This window comes from Mobula birostris, chromosome 1 (assembly GCF_030028105.1).
Source record: "Mobula birostris isolate sMobBir1 chromosome 1, sMobBir1.hap1, whole genome shotgun sequence".
In the NCBI taxonomy this organism is placed as follows: Eukaryota; Metazoa; Chordata; class Chondrichthyes; order Myliobatiformes; family Myliobatidae; genus Mobula; species Mobula birostris.
Window position 1 is genome coordinate 249724120 of NC_092370.1, and position 20714 is coordinate 249744833.

At 42.2% G+C, this 20714-nt stretch overlaps 1 protein-coding gene across 4 annotated transcripts in view; it reads left to right on the plus strand.

Annotated features, from left to right (window-relative positions):
- The window catches only part of galca (galactosylceramidase a), an 82391-nt gene extending 64623 nt beyond the window's left edge, over positions 1-17768 (plus strand). For 3 of the 4 annotated variants that reach the window (XM_072274511.1, XM_072274520.1, XM_072274539.1), the window contains 5 exons: positions 547-691; positions 4190-4370; positions 6641-6804; positions 12490-12566; positions 14935-16425. In XM_072274511.1, the coding sequence (XP_072130612.1) occupies positions 547-691; positions 4190-4370; positions 6641-6804; positions 12490-12566; positions 14935-15078 (711 nt within the window). In that variant the 3' untranslated portion in view covers positions 15079-16425. Of the gene's footprint in view, positions 1-546; positions 692-4189; positions 4371-6640; positions 6805-12489; positions 12567-14934; positions 16426-17107 lie in introns of those variants that run through there. The other variant, XM_072274530.1, reaches the window with a different exon arrangement.
- The last annotated feature ends 2946 nt before the right edge of the window (positions 17769-20714 follow it).

A 20714-nucleotide genomic window follows, 5' to 3' on the forward strand; every position in this document is an offset into this window, starting at 1 on the left:
AGTTTATATGGTTAAATCGACTAGATGGGATGAAGGGCCTGTTTCTGTGCTGTAGTTTCCTATGACTTGACTCTACATAGTTTCTCATATTTGTAATGACCGGCGGTTACTGGTAACGGAAGTATGAAATGTGGAAGTGGTAAGCAACAGTTTGACTTGCTAGTACGCAATCCGAACAATTGTACATTATTACATATCTGTGACTTGTTTTGAGTCAAGGTGCATGAGAGAAGTGTGATGGTCCTTAAGGTTACCTTTATGTAAACGGCAGAGATATTGTAGTCTGTGCAGTGAATTGAGCTAAAAGTAATCTGGCGGGCATGGGATTCTGATACAACAAATTTGTTGGATTAGATCAAACATCTTTAGAACTATTGTGCATCCATGTATTTAAAAGAAAGCTCAAGTTTTCACTGGATTTCATTTTATTAGAATGTTTTACAGTTGGCTGACAGAAGTTGGGACAGGAAACAGCTGTGACATACTGAGATAGGCTTCCTCGTCCTGCCTTGTAAATTGAAGGTGTATTTGATTTCAATTCTACAGCTCGTGAATGGATCATTCTCCATGCCCCTGGAGGTAGATGAAATATGGACCATGACCACCATTAGCACAGGGAGACATGGCAGTTTTGCTGAGCCGCCTCCCTCTAGCGCGTTTCCGAAGGACTATACGGATGATTTCAATATTAGTAAGTAACTCATTAAAAATAAACACAAAATAAGCTGCAGGTGCTGGGGTCAAAGCAACACTCACAACACGCTGGAGGAACTCAGCAGGGCGGGCAGCATCCATGGAATCCATGCTGTCCGATGCTGTCCAAGTTGCATGCCATCTTGGACAATGTCTCCCAGTCACTACATAATGGACTGGTTGGGCACAGGAGTACATTCAGCCAGAGACTCATTCCACCGAGATGCAGCACAGAGCGTCATAGGAAGTCATTCCTGCCTGTGGCCATCAAACTTTACAACTCCTCCCTTGGAGGGTCAGACACCCCGAGCCAATAGGCTGGTCCTGGACTTATTTCCTGGCATAATTTACATATTACTATTTAACTATTTATGGTTTTATTACTATTTATTACTTATGGTGCAACTGTAACGAAAACCAGTTTCCTCCGGGATCAATAAAGTATGACTGTGACTATGAGGAAACGATGAGTCGACGTTTCCATGGATGCTGCCCGACCTGCTGAGTTCCTCGTTAAAAATAACTTAGGCCACTACATCGATCATGCCCAAGAAGATGTACTAAGATGCACTCAGTGACCAATTACATACCGGAGTGGAACACAGTGTGGTCTCTGATGCTGTAACCTGTCCTCTTCAAGGTTCACGTTTTGGTGTCTCTCAGCCCCCCAGTGGTTATGCATGGTTATTTAAGTTACTGTCACCTTGACTGTGTTCGGCCATTCTCTGACCTCTCTCATTAACGAGGCATTTTTGCCCACAGAACTGCCACTCACTGGATGTTGCTTTTTGTTTTTCACACCGTTCTCTGTAAACTCTAGAAACTTGTAGTGAAAATTCCAGAAGATCGGCATTTTTTGGAGATGCTCAAATTACCCAGTAAGGCACAACAATCATTCCACAGTCAAAGTCACTTAGATCACGTTTCTTCCCTATTCTGATATTCGGTCTGAACAACAACTGAACCTCATGAACGTGTATGCATGCTCTTGTCTGCCTCATGATTGGTTGATTAAATATTTGCATTATCGCAGCGTACATGTGTACCCCATAAAGTGGCCACCGAAGCAGAATCAGGTTTAATCGCACTGGTGTATGTTGTTTTGTGGCAGCAGTACAGTGCAATACTAATAACAAACCTATAAATTACAATAAGAAACCTATTTTAAAAGTTAAATAAGCAGTGCAAAAAGAAAATAAAAAATGCAGCAGATGGACAGGTGTACTGAATAAAGGGAGCACTGACTGTAAATGTAGGTGGCAAAATTTTATATTTTGTATTCTGAATACTTTATGAATAAAGGATAATTTAGCTGATACAAAGGAAACAGAAGTTATAAAGGCATATGTTTATTCATGCACTTCCCATGAAGCTGCGAAACTTTTACGCCCGACAATACTTTCCCCAACAAGTTAGGATATTGAAATTTTCATTGCCAGAATTTACAGCGGCGTCTCCAGTGACAGGGATTTATGTACACAGTAATGTACACTTTTAATATTTCAACTGTAAATGCCAGTGGTCTGAAACATTTATGAAGAAGCCGTGCGTGATTAATTGATACACATTTTTTATTTGCCCACAACTTCTACAGATTCAGTACTCAAACATATACAGTAATGGAGTTAAATATTCAGATTTTACATATATGATTCAATATTAAAGTTTGAGAAGTAAGATTTAGATTTGAATTGTAATAATAGATTTGCATAGAATATAACTGATGTATAATTCTGAAGCGTGGGTTCTTAAATAATATTTCATTTGCAGTGTTTTACGCCATACGTCATAGGAGCAGACTCGGCCCATCAAGTCTGCTCCACCATTCCATTATGGCTGATCTATTATCTCTCTCAACCCCATTCCCCTGCCTTCTCCCATAACCTTTGATGCCCTGACTAATCAAGAACCCATCAACCTCTGCTTTAAATACACCCAATGATTTGGCCTCTACTGTTATCCATGGTAGTGAATTCCACAGATTCACCACTCTCTGGCTAAAGAAATTCTAACTCATCTCTGTTCCAAATGGACATCCATCTAGTCTGATCTATACCCTCTAGTCTTGGACTCCCTCACTACAGGAAACATCCTCTCCATAACTGCATAATCTAGGCCTTTAAATATTCAGTAAGTTTTGGTCAGGTGCCTCCTCATTCTTCTGAACTCCAGCGAGTACAGCGTCAGAGCTATCAAACACAACTCGTGTTAACCCTTTCATTCCTGGGATCATGCTCATGAACCTCCTCTGGACACTCTCCAATGCCAGTTTTCTATTTTCTTAGATAAGGGGCCTAAAACTGCTCACACTACTCCAAGTGTTTTACGCCATACGTAAAGCTTCAGCATTACGTTTGCCTTCCTCACCACCAATTCAAATCCAATATTGGATTTTCATGGAACTAGGTTAAGAAAGCTTAATTAAGTATTGCAAGTAGAAACTCAAGGTTCCACATAAATTTATCAAAGTATATATATGTCACAATATACTACAGTGAGATTTGTTTTCTTGTGGGCATTCACAGTAGATAACCAATGAACAACAGAATCAATGAAGAACTGCAGACAAAGATGAACAAACAACCAATTGTACCTATTTGTATTTAAGCATCTTCAAGGAAATTTATTATAGAAGTACGTATGTGTCATCATATACAACCCTGAGATTCATTTTCTTGGGACATACTCAATAACTGCAAGAAACAGAATAGAATCTTTGAAAGACCAGACCCAACAGGATGAACAACAACTAATGTGCAGAAAAAACTGTTCAAATACAAAAAGGAAAAAAAGAAATAATAATAAACAAAAATAAGCAATAAATATTGAGAACATGAGATGAAGACTTCTTGGAAATGAGTCCAGTACAGTGGGAACATTTCAGTGATGGGGAGAGTGAAGTTCTGTTGAGGAGTCTGATGGTTGAGGGGTAATGACTGTTCCTGCACCTGGTGGTGTGGGTCCTGAGCCTCCAGTACCACCTTCCTGATGACAGCAAGAATATTTAATCAGTAAGCTCATTGATTTAGATTCTGTAGACTTGGAATCTATCACTAAATTTTACCACTGTAGACATTTCTTATTCAAGTGTGAAAACATGGCATTCTGATTTGAATTAGGAAGATTACTATTTAAAAAGGCCTTTTTTTTAAAGAAGAGTTTTTACTTTAGGATGTAACAACAAATTTTCCAATTTCCAGCTGCAAGTTCTGAATTCCTAGAACCAAACAAGATGGATGTTGAGCTCCTCATTGAAATAGGTGTTGACATATTGATAATGGGGGAACATATTCAAAGTTATTTGATTACTGAAAAAGTTATATCTGGAGTTTATGCTCAGTAATGACTACGGAAAAATGTCATTCCGTTTTTTCTCTTCTTGAAGCATTTGGAATATTCTTTTAGGACCAGTGTGTGTTAATGGATTTTGGATTGATAGCTGTTAATGTGGTTGGAATTTCATAAATTAATTCAGTCTGTTTTTTCTGTGACTTAGAGACTCCACCATTCAGTGAGGCACCTAATTTTGCTGACCAGACCGGAGTGTTTGAATATTTTATAAACTACTACAATCCTGGTGAACATATGTATACTCTGCGACAGGTGGTAAAACAGCGACCTATAACCTGGGCAAGTGATGCTGACCAAACAATTAGTGTTATTGGTGATTACATGTGGTAAGAATTTGGTTTATTAATTTTAAAAAATAGAAACACAACCTGCTTTGGGTGCACTATCTTTTGATTTGTAAATTCACTGATGTTGCCACTTGATCTTTTCATTGCATTTAGAACACAGACAGTACAGCACAGGAAAAGGCCATTCAGCCCACAATGATGTGCTGAGCCAATTATATTAGTGATCAAATAACCAACCAAACTAATCTCCTCTGCCTACACAATGTCCATACCCTTTCATTTTCCTCACATTCACCTGCCTCTCTAAACGGCTCTTGAAGTCCCTAATGTATCTGCCTCTACCACCACCCGAGGCAGCACATTCCCGGCACCGACCACTCTCTGTGAAAAACAAAAAACACTTACCCCTCACATCTCCTTTGAAATTAACCCCTCTCACTTTAAATGCATGTCCTCTGATATTAAACATTTCAGCCCTGGGAAAAAGAAACTATCTGTCTACTCTATCTTTGTCTCTCATAGATTTATAAACCTCTATCAGATCTCCCCTCAACCTCCACCGCTCCAGAGAAGACAAGCCTAGTTTGTCCAACCTCTCGTCATAGCACTGCGTTCTAATCCAGGCAGCATCCTGGTAAACCTCTGCTGTTCCCTCTCCAAAGCCTAAGCATCATTCCTGTAGTGGGAGTGACAGATTGAATACAAAACTCCAGAAGTGGCCTAACTAAGAGTTTTATAAAGCTACAACTTAAGTTCCTTTCTCATGAACCCAATGCCTGGACTTCAATTATGTGAAGTGAATTTCTATCACTTTACAAAATGCCTCAGCTGACTTTTCCCAGTCAGTAAAACCTCAGACTTTTTATCATTTTATGATCACCTGCCATTGTGTTAGTTCGTTCATTATGTGCCATGCCATATGACGTGGGCGATTATGATCTTTCCATGACCATGATTATTCTTGGCAAATTTTTCTGAAGAAGTAGTTTGTCATTGCCTTCTTCTAGGTAGTGTCTTTATGAGACAGGTGACCCTAGTCATTATCAATAGTCTTCAGAGATTGTCTGCATGGAGACAGTGGTCGCATAACCAGGACTTGTGATATGCACCAGCTGCCCATGCGACCATTCACTACCTGCTCCAGTGGCTTCACACATCACCATCACCAGCCTACCCACCATCAAGGACGTATATACAGAAAGGTGCTGGAACAGGGCACGTAACATCATGGAGGATCCCACCCACCTGGCTCATGGACTGTTTATCCCTCTCCCATTGGAGGGGGAGGCTACATAATATAAGGATCCAAAGTATTAATTACTTTGTTCCCCTTTACACTCTTGTATTGGAAATTACATTAAACAATACATTTATTTTAGTGATGCACCAACGAGTGCACCATTCCAGCCCAACGAGTCACAGCACCCCAGCAACCCACCAATTGAACAATGACCAATTAACCTACTAATCGGTATGTCGGCACTGTGGCAGGAAACAGGAGTACCTGGAGGAAGCCCACTCACTCTCAAGGAGAATGTACAAACTCCTTCCAGACGGCATTGAAATTGAACTCTGAACTCCGAAGCCCCAAGCTCGTGCTAACTGCGGTGCTACTGTGGCACCCCGTGGTTATGGATTTAGAGCATTTAGAGAAGTAGATTCAAAGATATGCTCAATATTCTCCTGAAAGAATGCAACATCCCAAATGTCTCTTGGAACTTGTGGCTCATAAAAACTCAGGGTAGACAAACGAGCACTCAGGATGGTATGAATATAACAAGGATGTTGCCAGGACATGAGGATCTGAGGTATAGAGGAAGATTCAGTAGTTTAGGACTTCACTCCCTGGAGCAAAGGAGATGAGGGGAGATTTGATAGAAGTATACAAAATTATGAGGGGTAAAGATTGGGTAAATGTAAGTAGGCTTCTTCTGCTGAGGTTGGGTGGGACTACAGCTGGAGGTCATGTGTTAAGGGTGAAAGGTGAAAAGTTTAAAGGGAACATGAAGGAACTACTTCACTCAGAGGGCGGTGAGAGTGTGGAATGAGCTACCAGTGAAAGTGGTGGATGCGGGGTCGATTTCAACATTTAAAAGAAATTTAGACAGATATATGGATGGGAAGGGTATGGAGGGCTATGGTCCATGGGACTTGGCAGGTTTATAGCTCAGCACAAGTGAGATGGGCTGAAGGGGCTGTTTCTGTGCTGTAGTGTTCTATGACTCTAAATAACCCAATGAGACAACACATTATGAGGTGATCTCTGCTTGCTTACTGTCAGACTTTGAGACCGAATTTTTTTTCCTCAGGCAAGATTTCAATATAACTTGTGATGTACTCATTGAGACGCCCAATACTGGAGGTGTGTTCGTTGCTGGAAGGGTGAATAAAGGAGGGGAACTTATTCGACATGCAGAAGGATTATACTACTGGATCTTTGCCGATGGGACGTACAAAGTTACTAATGACTTGCGTAAGTGTTAGTTATTACAACTTCATTGCCTGTTTTGAAGAGAATTGTCATTTCAGTGGTTATTTAGGTTAATTACTGCTTCTAAATCTAGGCCCCTTGCAATTAGCAAATGCTGTTTTTGTTTCACCGATCTTGGTACCCTTTAGCTGTCACGTACAATCTTCAATCAGGTTGGAGTTAGTATGTCACCCTCTGTGTCTGGCTGGTCAACCAGATCTTTGAGGAAAAAATACACTCAAGGTGTTTGCGAAATGCCTTAAGGTTTTAAAGCGGATTGTTTTCTGAAATGGAAAATCTCTTGTGATTTCCAAGAAGATGTAGTTTTTCAGAAGTCAAATTCATCTGACTGTACATAGATACAATCAAGCAAACAATGTTCCTCCAGACCACGGTGTCCCCACAAAATATATCACACATAGTACCTGAAACAAAATATTTCCACAAATAGGTTGATAAAATACAATTAAAAATGCATGTAGTGTGCATCACAGATAAACAGAACAGCTTGCTCTCCTAATGATGAGACCTCGGTGGTGGCAGGGTATTCATTAGTTTCACAGCCTGAGAGAAGAAGCTGTTACCCAGTCTGACAGTCTTAGTCCTGATGCTCCTGTACCACCTTCCCGATGTTAGTAGGTCAAAGAGATTGTGGGATGGGTGGTAGGGATCCTCAATAATACTTTAGACCTTTCATTTGCAAGTAAATATCACAAATAGATGGGGAGGGAGACCCTGGTGATCATGTCATCAGTTTTTACTGTCCTCTGTAACGGGCTTGCGGACCGATGCCTTGCAGCTTCTGTACCGCACGATGATGCAGCCAGACAGGATACTCTGAATGGTGCTCCTGTAGAAAGTCGTTAAAATTGGGCCAGGAGTGCCTTCTTGACGAATGAGGTGTTGTGGGACAAGATTATGTTTGAAGAACTAAAGTTATACGAGAAATAAATCTCAAACAAAGATGGAGAAAGTCTACTTTTGGTCACTATCTCTGAGCACAAAATGATTTTGACTCAGTTGCGGTCAGCTCTGAGTAGTCAGTCAGTATGGAAGCTGAAGCTTCTAGTACAGACTTCCTGCCCCATCAAGCAAGTGACTTACAATAAGGTATAGAACAGTACTGTGCTGTAAAGGTCCTTCAGCCCATGATGTTGTGCCAGCATTTTAACATCCTCTAAGGCCATTCTAACCCTTCCCTCCCACATAGGCCTCCATTTTGTTTTCATTGATCTGCCTATCTAAACATCTCTGAAAGGTTCCTAATGTATCTTCCTCCGCCACCCCGAGTAGCATGTTCCACCACTCTCTAGACTTGGAGCGATTAAAAGCTGGCTTTCATGTACTTAAAAGGACACTTTCCAATTATATTAATGACCAATTCCATTTGCTGGCCTAATACTTCGGTTATTCAGGGACTTGCCCTTTTCTAGTCAAACAGTTAACCTGCATAATTACTTTAAAATACTTAAACTTAACCTCATTAATGCAACTTGATCCCGGAGGAAAAAACATGTTTCTAAATCTGTAACTTTGTCCTACTGGTTAACTTTAATGACAATAAAGATCAGAAATGCCGGCAATATTCAACACATCGATCTGTATCCGTGAGAAGAGAAACAGTCAGAGAGTCATTGCAAACTATAGCACAGAAACAGGCCCTCAGCCCATCCTGTCTGTGCCAAACCAGTTAAATCACCCAGTCCCACTGACCTGCACCACAACCCCCCGCACTTCTTTACTTCAAAGACTGTTGGTGAAATTTTCAAGCAACACACATCAAAGTTGCTGGTGAATGCAGCAGGCCAGACAGCATCTGTAGGAAGAGGTACAGTCGACGTTTCGGGCCAAGACCCTTCGTCAGGACTAACTGAAAGAAGAGCTAGTAAGAGATTTGAAAGTGGGAGGGGGAGATCCAAAATGATAGGAGAAGACAGGAGGGGGAGGGATGGAGCCAAGAGCTGGACAGGTGATAGACAAAAGGGATATGAGAGGATCATGGGACAGGAGGCCCAGGGAGAAAGACAAGGGGGGGGAACCCAGAGGATGGGCAAGGGGTATAGTCAGAGGAACAGAGGGAGAAAAAGGAGAGAGAGAGAAAGAATGTGTGTATAAAAATAAATAACGGATGGGGTACGGGGGGAGGTGGGGCACTAGCGGAAGTTAGAGAAGTCGATGTTCATGCCATCAGGTTGGAGGCTACCCAGACGGAATATAAGGTGTTGTTCCTCCAACCTGAGTGTGGCATCATCTTTACAGTAGAGAAGGCCGTGGATAGACATGTCAGAGTGGGAATGGGATGTGGAATTAAAATGTGTGGCCACTGGGAGATCCTGCTTTCTCTGGCGGACAGAGCGTAGGTGTTCAGCAAAGTGGTCTCCCAGTCTGCGTCGGGTCTCGCCAATATATAGAAGGCCACATCGGGAGCACCGGACACAGTATATCACCCCAGCCGACTCACAGGTGAAGTGTCACCTCACCTGGAAGGACTGTCTGGGGCCCTGAATGGTGGTAAGGGAAGAAGTGTAAGGGCATGTGTAGCACTTGTTCCGCTTACAAGGATAAGTGCCAGGAGGGAGATCAGTGGGGAGGGATGGGGGGGACGAATGGATAAGGGAGTCGCGTAGGGAGCGATCCCTGCGGAAAGCAGAGAGATGGGGGGTAAGGAAAGATGTGCTTAGCGGTGGGATCCCGTTGGAGGTGGCGGAAGTACAGAGAATAATATGTTGGACCCGGAGGCTGGTGGGGTGGTAGGTGAGGACCAGGGGAACCCTATTCCTAGTGGGGTGGCGGGAGGATGGAGTGAGAGCAGATGTGTGTAAATGGGGGAGATGCGTTTGAGAGCAGAGTTGATAGTGGAGGAAGGGAAGCCCCTTTCTTTAAAAAAGGGGCTTCCCTTCCTCCACTATCAACTTCCTGTTGTTTGCGTGGTGAAATTTTCATTTTGGCCAATACAGACGGATGATAGAAACATGGAACTCTGAAAACCTACAGCACAATACAGGCCCTTTGGCCCACAAAGCTGTGCCGAACATGCCCTTACCTTAGAAATTACCCAGGATTACCCATAGCCCTCTATTTTTCTAAGCTCCATGTACCTATCCAGGAGTCTCTTAAAATTGTGCCCTGTCGTGCTAGCCATTTCAGCCCTGGGAAAAAACCTCTGACTATCCACATGATCAATGTTTCTCATCATCTTATACACTTCTATCAGGTCACCTCTCAGCCCCCACCGCTCCAAGGAGAAAAGGCCGAGTTCAATCAACCTATTCTCATAAGGCATGCTCCCCAATCCAGGCAACATCCTTGTAAATCTCTTCTGCACCCTTTCTATGGTTTCCACATCCTTCCTGTAGTGAGGCGACCAGAACTGAGCACAGTACTCCAAGTGGGGTCTGACCAGGGTCTTATATAGCTGCAACATTACCTCTCGGCTCCTAAGCTCAATCCCATGATTGAATGTCATTGCCACCTTAACCACAGAGTCAACCTGTGCAACAGCTTTGAGTGTCCTATGGACTCGGACCCCAGGATCCCTCTGATCCTCCAAGCTGCCAAGAGTCTTACCATTAATGATACATTCTGCAATCATATTTGACCTACCAAAATGAACCACTTCACACTTATCTGTGTTGAACTTCATCTGCCTCTTCTCAGCCTATCAATGTCCCGCTGTAACCTCTGACAGCCCTCCACACTATCCACAACACCTCCAACTATTGTGTCATCAGCAAATTTACTAACCCATACCACCACCTCCTCATTCAGGTCACTTATAAAAATCACGAAGAGAAGAGATTCCAGAACAGATCACATTCTCAAAAAATTTAATCAGGCTCATAAGGCACGACCTGCCTTGGACAAAGCCATGCTGACTCTTCCTAACCATATTATGTCTCTCCAAATGTTCAGAAATCCTGCCTCTCAGGATCTATTCCATCAACTTACCAACCACTGACATAAGACTCACTAATCCATAAATTTCTGGGCTATCTCTACTCCCTTTCTTGAATAAGAGAACAACAACCCTCCAATGCCCTGGAACCTCTCCCATCCCCACTGATGATGCAAAGGTCATTGCCAGAGGCTCAGCAATCTCCTCCCTCGTCTTCCACAGTAGCCTGGGGTATAGCTCATCCGGTCCCGGTGACTTATCCAACTTGATGCTTTCCAAAAACTCTTGCACATCTTCTTTCTTAATATCTACATGCTCAAGCTTTTCAGTCCGCTGCAAGTCATCCCTATAATCGCCAAGATCCTTTTCCATAATGAATACTGAAGCAACCATTCTCTTACATCTTATCCTCTTGCTCTTCACATACTTGTAGAATGCCTTGGGGTTTTCCTTAACCCTGTCTGCCAACGTCTTCTCATGCCCCTTCTGGCTCTCCTAATTTCATTCTTAAGCTCCTTACTGCTAGTTTTATAATCTTGTAGATCTCTATCATTACTGAGTTTTTTTGAACCTTTCGTAAGCTTTTCTTCTTGACTAGATTTACAACAGCCTTTGTACACCACGGTTCCTGTACCCTATCATCCTTTCCCTGTCTCATTGGAATGTACCTATACAGAACTCCACGCAAATATCCCCTAAACATTTGCCACATTGCTTCCATACGTTTCTCTGAGAACATCTGTTCCCAATTTATGCTTCCAGGTTCCTGCCTGATAGCTTCATATTTCCCCTCACTCCAATTAATGGCAACAAAGTATTGAATTACAAATTATTACATAAAATTAATAATGATTATTACATAATCATTAATAATTCACTGACAAACTCATGGCTGTAAAATTACTTTAAGGCGTGCCATGAATACTATATGACCGTAAGACATGGCCGGCTGGTGGCGTAACGACATCGGCACCGGACCCGGGAGCGGAGGTTCCCGGTTTGAAACCAGTCAGGGCCGCTCCTGAGTACGTTTTCCATCCATGCCGGGTTGAGTGTCGAGATCGCAACTTGACCTCGTAAAATAAAGGGACATTACTGTGAAATGTCTGTGTGAGGAGTGGCGCACCACTGTCTGTCTGTCTCTCTCTCTCTCTCTCTCTCTCGCTCGTTATGCGTCTTGTTAAAAAAAAGTCGTGAAAAAGACATCATCATGGATGCACGCACGCAGGCACACGCCAAAAAAAGAATAAGATATAAGAGCAGAATTAGGCCATTTGGCCCATCAAGTCTGGTCTGCCATTAACCATGCATGATTTATTATCCCTCTCAACCCCATTCTTCTACCTTCTCCCCGTAACCTTTGACAGCCTATCTAATCAAGAAGCTATCAACTGCTGCTTTAAGTATACTCTGACTTGGCCTTCACAGCCACGTATGGCGATGAATTCCACAGATTTACCATTCTCTGGATAAAAAATTCCTCCTCATCTCTGTTCTAAATGGGCTTCCTTGTATTGTGAGCCTGTGCCCTCCGGACTTGGATTCCCTCACTATAGGAAGCATCCTCTCCACATCCATTCTCTCTCGGCTTTTCAATAATCGATAGGCAGTACAGGAGTCTAGAAGAAGGAAAATGGCGCTCCATTTTGAATATCATCCCCATTCTCAAGATATTTCTGAGGGCATTGTTTTTTTTTCTAATATAAACTGGAAGTCCGATTTCTCGGAAGAGCACAGCAATAGATGTGGTGCTGATAATTGCTGGACATGAATGAATGATTTTCCTCTTGCAGCTGGGAACATTGTGTTGGATTCAGGCAAATCTGGAACACGGGCAGGAAAATGGCACACTCTCACTCTCCGGATTCAGGTATGCGTCCCGTCCTTGATGTTCAAATGGTTTGCCCTTTCTGTTATTTTATGTCAATTACATAATTGAAAATTTTAATTGTTTTTCAAGCTAAATGGGAACCCAGGAGAATACTCGGAGTCTAGTCTCACTGGTATTTTGATGACTTACAAAATTCTTTTAGCTACTCGTGAAGACACCGTGGCAGTGTAGCAGTTAACACAATACCATTACAGCTCAGGGCTTCGGAGTTCTGTTCCAGCGTCTTCTGTAACAAAGTTGGTACATCCTTCCCATGAGCGTGTGCGTTTCCTCCAGGTGCTCCTGTTCTGTCCCACAGCCCAAAGCCAGACCAGTCAGTAAGTTAGCTGGTCACAGTAAACTTGTCCGGTGATTAGGGTAGGGTTAAAAAGGTGGGTTGATGGGCGGCAGGACTTGTTGGGCCGGAGGGGCCTATTCCACACTGCATCTCTAAACAAAATAAAATAAACAATGAATGGGAAAAATGCCCGATCATATCTGCAGAATCTGACCTTCAGTAACCTGACGGCAGTGTGCTTGGGATTCTGATCTCGGAGGAGGAGGTAGCCTAGAATGCTAGTTTCTGATTTGCATCTCAATCAATAGATACGATAAGCTCTAACAGTTACTTCTCTACTTATTAACTAAAATAGTATGATCTGATACCACAAGACCGTAAGACGTAGCAGCGGAATTTAGCTGTCTGGCCCATTGAATCTGCTCCAAATATAGGTTTGAGGAAGATGGAGGGATGTGGACATGGCGTAGGTAGGAGGGATTAGTGTCTGGATGATTTTGATTTGCTTTTCGGCTGGTTCGCCACAGTTAGGCTGAATGGTCTGCTCCCTGTGCTGTACTCTTCTATGTTCTAAATATACCCAATGATTGTACCGGGTTATAGTGTAAAGGATACGTCAAGTCGTTATCATTGTAATCACTTTTCAGAACTGTGCATCAGTGGCAAGGCCAGCACTCTTGGCCTTGTAGAGGCAGGCAGCCTACAGCTGAGCTGTTCTCTAGGTCACTTCAGAGATAACTCACTGTGAGGCTGATAAATCTCCACCATCAGGGACATTATCACCAATGAACTGGGTGGGTGTAGACTCACCTGTAAGGCTGATAAATTTCCACCATTAGGGGCATTATAAGGGATGTTGCACAGGGCCAAATTAACTTGCAGTCACTTGTCCAACGTACTAACTTTCAACAGCCGATGATTGTGCATGTTTTCCATAAATCCTATCACCTGTGTGTCATTTCTGGCTTGTTGAATTCTGCAGCACTTTTATCGTCGGTGATTCCCTTATTTGCAGAAAGTGAAAGAGGGAGTGTTAAATAAATTTATCTTCCTTTATTTGTGATATAATTTCCTTTAATAACGTATATCTAAAATCTTTATTTGGGTTTGTTCGTGGAAATGAGTGTTTGCTGCTGCCTTTCCCCTTGTTATTCTCTTCAGATCACAGCCATTGTTCATCTTCCAAGAATTTTTCAAACTCTGGCTCTGCAAAGAACGGGGTTTCCCTTCCTCTACCATTGCTGCTGCCCTCAGCCGCACCTCCTCCATTTCCCAGACATCCGCACTCACACCACCTTCCTTCTGCCTTAACAGTGATAGAGTTCCTCCTGTCCTTGCCTACCACCCCCTGAGGCTCTGTATCCAACTCATTATTCTGAGCAACTTCCTCCATCTTCCAGGTGAGGCAACACTTCACCAAATCTGTTGGATCCAATGCTCCTGATACGTTTTGATACTTGACGTAAAATGGGGGACAACTTCATTGAACACCTCATCTCCATCTACCAAAAGCAGAACTCAGTGGCCAACCATTTTAATTCCCATTCTCAATTCTGTTCCGACATGTCAATCCACAGCCTCCTCTTGTGCCAGGATGAGGCCACCTTCAGTTTATAGGAGCAACACCTCATATTCAGTCTGGGTAGCTGGCATGAACATTGGTTTTTCCTTCCGGTAATCTTTTTCCCTCCATCTTCACTTTTCTCCCATTCCCCACTCTGGCCTCTTACCTCTTCTCCTCTCCTATCCTATCAGACTCCTCCTTCTACAGCCTTTTACCTTTTCCACCTATCACCTCCTAGCTTCTTACTTCATCCACCACCCATCTGGCTTCATCTATCACCTTCTAGCTTGTCCCCTTTCCCCTCCCCTCACCTTAATCTGGCATCTTCCCCCTTCTAGATTAAACAAAAATAAATACTTGAGGCATTTCACTCTGGTTATAAATTTGCTATACATATTGATTTTAATATGCTTTATGAAGAGTCAAAATATTATTGATAGTTAATTAGGTTGCTGTGAACTACTTTGAAGAAGCAATTTATTCATTTTAATTTCATTCCCACTTAGGGTGACTTAGCAAGTGGATTCTTGAATGGCTACCCACTGTGGAAAGGTGTCTATATAGATCAACCTCGCAACGGCTGGGCTGCTATTGGAACGTGGAGCTTCGAATTGGCTCAGTTTGATAATTTTCACGTACAAGCTGGTTAAACTCAAGTGAATCCATTCCCGTGTGTCTCAAGCACAATGGTGTATTGCTATGTTTGCAGTCCAAAAGTGCCTCAGAAAGAATAAGAGTACATCTTCCCACTTTTGTGCATTTAGACACTGGTGGTAGCTTCTTCTTCACCCTCTGATTTCCTTTCAAGTGCCATTGCTGTGGTACTAGACACAAGACTTGCTGCTTCAGCCTAATCGGAAACAACTTATGACATTGCATTTCAAGCAAATGTTTTAATTTCAGTATATAACACACACACCTCTTTTCCCTTGTACCCAGAATGAAATACAACAAGGTGAAAGGTATTGTGTGAGTATGAGGAAGGTAAACCACCTGTCTCCTTAACTACAATAGCCAGGTTGTTTACCAATGTCTACTGAATATTAGGAAATTTCCTTAAGAAAAGTACAAACGTTTGTATGTACCAGAAGGGCCAAAGCATTCTGACTAATCCTTTTTTTTTTGAACAAGAATACTTAAAGTTCAAAGTAAATTTATTCCCAAAGTACATAGTGCATATGAGACTCAGTTTATTGTGGGCACTCTCAATAAATCCAGTAACCATAATGGAAAGACTGCACCAACAGGCAAACAACCAGTGCGTAAAAGACAACCAATTGTGCAAATGCAAAAAGAAAGAAAATAAGTGGAATAATAATAAATATTAAATATCAAGAGCATGAGATGAAGAATCCTTGAAAGTGAATTCATAGGTTATGGGAACAGTTCCAGTGATCAGCTCTTTGGACTTGCTGATACTGAGTAAGATGTTAGCGTTGTGGCACCATTGGCCAGATTTTCATTCTCCGTCCTATATAGTGATTCGTCATCTGATATCGGTCTCATGAAGCTCATCTGTTTCCACGACAACTGACCGAGGCTGACCCTGACTGTTTGAAACCTTACAATGAAATTTGAACCTCTGATAAACATTGGACTAGATACAGTATTGATGTCATTCCTAAGGTTCTTTTTCTACCCTTTGTAATGTTGCATAATTGCAGTCCTGCCCCCATGCATACACTCACTAACCATCCATCGATTACTGCACCCAATCTTCCGCCCAGCTGCCTGACATGTTCTACCTTCTCTAAACATCGGGGGCACCATGGTAGCGTAGTGGTTAGCGTGACACTATTACACCTCGTAACATTGGATTTCAGAGTTTAATGCCGATGCCATCTGTAAGGAGTGTGTACACCCTCCCTGTGAACACGTGGGTTTCCTCCAGTTGCTGTCGTTTCCTCTCACTGTCTGTTGTAGCAGTGGTCCCCAACCTCCGGGCCACGAAGAATGCAGCGGTAGTCGGGACGCACCCAGCACATCTTTAAGAAAAATGCCGAAATAAACAAACTAATTAATTAGGTGCCACCCAGCACGTAAATGTCGGCCCAGATCGGAGACGATTGCCAATTGTGTCATCTCTGATCTGGGCTGACATTTACGTGCCAGGTAGCACCTAATTAATTAACTTGTTTACTTCAGCTTTTTTCTTAAAAGATGTACTGGGTGCGTTCTGACTACCGCTGCACCACTGCATTCTTCGTGGCAATGTATCAGTCCGTGGCCCGGAGGTTGGAGACCATAGTATTGTAGGATATCCTATAATTAGACTAGGGCTAAATAGGTGTGTTGCTGGGTGAAGCAGCTCATTAGGCTGGAAGAGCCTGTTCCATGCTGTTCGCTAAATAAATAAAACATAAAAATTAAACTGTAGACAACTTATGAGGGGTGATTGATAAGTTTGTGGCCTAAGGTAAAAGGAGACAATTTTAGAAAACCTAGCACATTTATTTTTCAACATAGTCCCCTCCTACATGTACACACTTAGTCCAGCGGTCGTGGAGCATACGGATCCCTTCTTTGTAGAAGTGGTCCACAGCAGGGGTGATTGATAAGTTCGTGGCCTAGTGTAGAAGGAGATGAGTTATACAGTGCTGGTTACATGCACGTGAATTTCAACTCTTTGAGTGAAAATGCAGAAAGTTTGAAGTTTCTCCTCATCTCTTTCTACCTTAGGCTACGAACTGATCAATCACCCCTGCTGTGGACCACTTACTGGAGGTCCAAGACGCTGACTTCTACAAAGAAGGGATCTGTATCCTCCACGACTGCTGGACTAAGTGTGCAAATGTAGGAAAAATAAATGTGCTAGGTTTTCTAAAATTGACTCCTCCTACCTTGGGCCACAAACTTATCAATCACGCCTGGTAGTTCACTTCATGTTTAGAGATGAGCTTGACCTCATTCCTTCCCTTCTCTGTAATCTTACTCAGCCTTGTAATCCTGCAATCCCAGAGCTCTGGAACTCCTTCCCTAAATATCTCTGCTCTGCTGATTTTTAGCCTTTTCGCTTCTTAAACGCTGCCTCTAACTCAGATTTCACTCACATCTTTTGTGTCCCTGTATGGTATTATTTTATGAAGCACTGACAATTGTTTTTGTATTTTAACTGATTATTTAATTTGTGCTGTTATTGTTACTTCTACTGAATTGTTACAGGAAACCAGTCAGGAATATTTAGTTGACTTGTTTATGTTACAGAATAATCTTTGGATATCTTTCTGATCTGAGTCTTTCTCTAATCCGGATTCATTGTTTTTCTAATGCAAGCATTAGCTTACCATTCTCCAAATAAATAAAATTCTCCTAATATTTTTTAAGTATTTATTTCTTGAGTCAATAAAAATGATTTTATCTAACTCCTGTGACAAAAGTTGTAGGTTTGGTGGTTATCTGATTATATATTTTATCCTTGGTTGTGATGTTAAGATTGGACTTTCTGCTGACTGGACAGAAGGGAAGGGTAGAATTGTTAATAATTCAATCTGAGATCAAGATTCAACATTGTTTTATGTCACTTCCAATGTATCAGTGTAAAGGAGAATGAAGTAATTGTTATTCTGGATCCGCACAAAAAATACATACTAAGGTAAAGAACAGAATAATAATAAAAAAACACGATAAATATAAATACATAAGGCAGCTTATATCCATAGATTGATGTTATATCCATAAAGTGACGCTAGGCACAGGAGTGTCTGACAGGAAATGATAAAGTAGTGATGGGGGTTGTGGAGGGGTGGGTTAATCGGTAGAGGTGTTGATCAGCCTTACTGCTTTGGGAAAGTAACTGTGTTTGAGTCTGGTGGTCTTGGTGTGGATGCTACATAGCCTCCTCCCTTATGGGAGGGGGACAAACTGACCATGAGCATCATAAGTAGTTAGTATTTTTTGACCATACAATGTTGATCCACACTAACTTTAAAGTGATAGTTATCAAAGTAAATTTATAATCAAAGTATAGGTATATGTCACTATGTAAAACCCTGAGATTCGTTTTCCTGTGGGCATTTACAGTAAATATGTATGCAAGTCAATACAAAAGGATCAACAAAAGATCAACCAGAGTGCAGAAGACAACAAACTGTGTTAATGGAAAAATAAATAAATGCAAAAGAAGAAGTAATAATAGTAAATTAGTAAAAATGAATACTGAGAACATAAGATGAAAAGTTTTTGAACATGAGTCCAGAGGTTGTGGAAACATTTCAACAATGGGGCGAGTGAAGTTATCCCCACTGGTTCAAGGGCATAATGGCTGAAGGGTAGTAACTGTTCCTGAACCTGCTGGCATGAGTCCTGAGGTTGCTGTACCTTCTTCCTGATGGCAGCAGTGAGAAAAGACCATGGTCTTGGAAAGAGCTGCTTTCTTGTGACAGCGTTTCATGAAGATGTGCTCGATGGTTGGGAGGGCTTTACCTGTGATGGACCAGACCATATCCATTAACTTTTGTAGGTTTTTACATTCAAGGGTATTGGTGCATCCATACCAGGCTGTGATGCAATCAGTCAATATACTCTCTACCACACATCTATAGAAGTTTGTCAAAGTTTTAGATGACGTGCAGAATCTTCGAAAACTCCTAAGAAAGTAGAGGTGTTGTCACGGCACTTGCATGCTGGCCTCAGATTCTCCGATGATAATGCTAAGGAATTTAGGCACGTATATTTAGCTAGGATGCCTAAGACTAGCACAGTACTGTAGTGATTTTATACAGCTGCCACAAAAAAAACAAATTTCATTACATATGTGGGATTTTTAACCCTGTCCACCTCTGACTCCCCCAATGAGAGGACTGGCTCATAGACCTCCAATTTCCTCCTTCTGAAGTCAGTAGCACTGGACAGCAACGATTTTGCTTCCTGAATACCTTCCGGTGTATTTGATGGAGTTTGGACTGCTGATCACAGAATTTTTTTTTATTTGCCCATGCTTTTTATTTCAATTCATAATTCAGGTCAGAATAATTCCCAGCTTATGGACGCCATTTTTGTTGGTCCACAAATCAAACACGTCAACAGTGACAGGCAATTCGAAGTGCTTCTAGTGGGATGGAGAAAATTGCATGGAAGACATTCAAAGATGTTGCTGAAATTTTTCTTGGAAACTACATAGCACTAAACTATGGGCAGCTGGTTAGCAACGTGTCTCAAGCATACAAAACAATGAAGTGCATTATGTCACTAAAGATTAATTTTCTGCATTCCCGTTTAGACTTCACTGCAAATCGTGGTACTGTCAGAGATGGGCATGGTGAAAGGTTTCACCAAGATATTGAAGTCATGGAGAAATGGTATCTGGGCAGCAGGAATCCATCAATACTGGCTGATTATTGTTGGACACATAAGCAAGAAAGCTTAAACACCGAGTTCAAATGAAAATCATCAACAAAACATTTTTAGCTTAGTTGAACTATTACAAAGCATCAGCAGTGATATGCAATTAAATGCATCATATTCAATGAATGTTAATTTCTTGTTTCTTCAAATTCCACGTAATGCAAGTTGTCTGAAATTATATTTGTTTTCAGTTTCAAGCAGTCTATCATAAGCACAAAAAAAATCTTGAGTAAGCAGCACTTTATAAAAAAAATGTCCAGCGTAATAAACTCCTTGTTCTTGCTGATGTTGAGTAAGAGTTTGTTGCTGTCGTGGTCCGGTCCATGAATTCAGCATTCTGGTTCACGGTCTGGTCCATTGTTCCTTATTCCAGGATTTCCAGTTTTTCCTTGTCCTGTTGTGTGCCTTAATTGAGGCACCTGATTCTCATTTTGGGCTGGCTATATAAACGGCTCCTGGGTTCAGCTTCAGTTGTTGGACTGTTCCCTCCCCTTCCCCTTCCTTCTGAAGCCTCGCCTGTAATGCCGTCAGGTTCAACCACCAGGGTAAGATCGGGGCCTTGCTGTATCTAGATAAGCAACTGTCTTTCATTGTTTGGAACTGTCTCTTTGTGTCCTCGCCTTCGCTAGGTAGGTCCAGCCATTTGCCACTGCCTTGAGTTGGGAACTGCCTCTGTGTCCACGCCTTTGCTAGGCAGATCTGGCCATTTACCGCTGCCTTGAGTTGGGAACTGTTTCTGTGTCCACACCTTCGCTAGGTAGGTCCCACCGTTTGCCACTACCTTGAGGGGAAATCTGTCTCTCTGTGTTCTGTGTATAAGTCCTGGCCCTACGTCCTGTTCCCAAAGAGGGGTCCCAGCTCTGTGTTCTGCCTTCCTGTCTCCCAAGACCAAGTCTGAGCTTTGTGTCCTCATCCAGTTCTGGTCCCATGTCCTGCCCAGGAG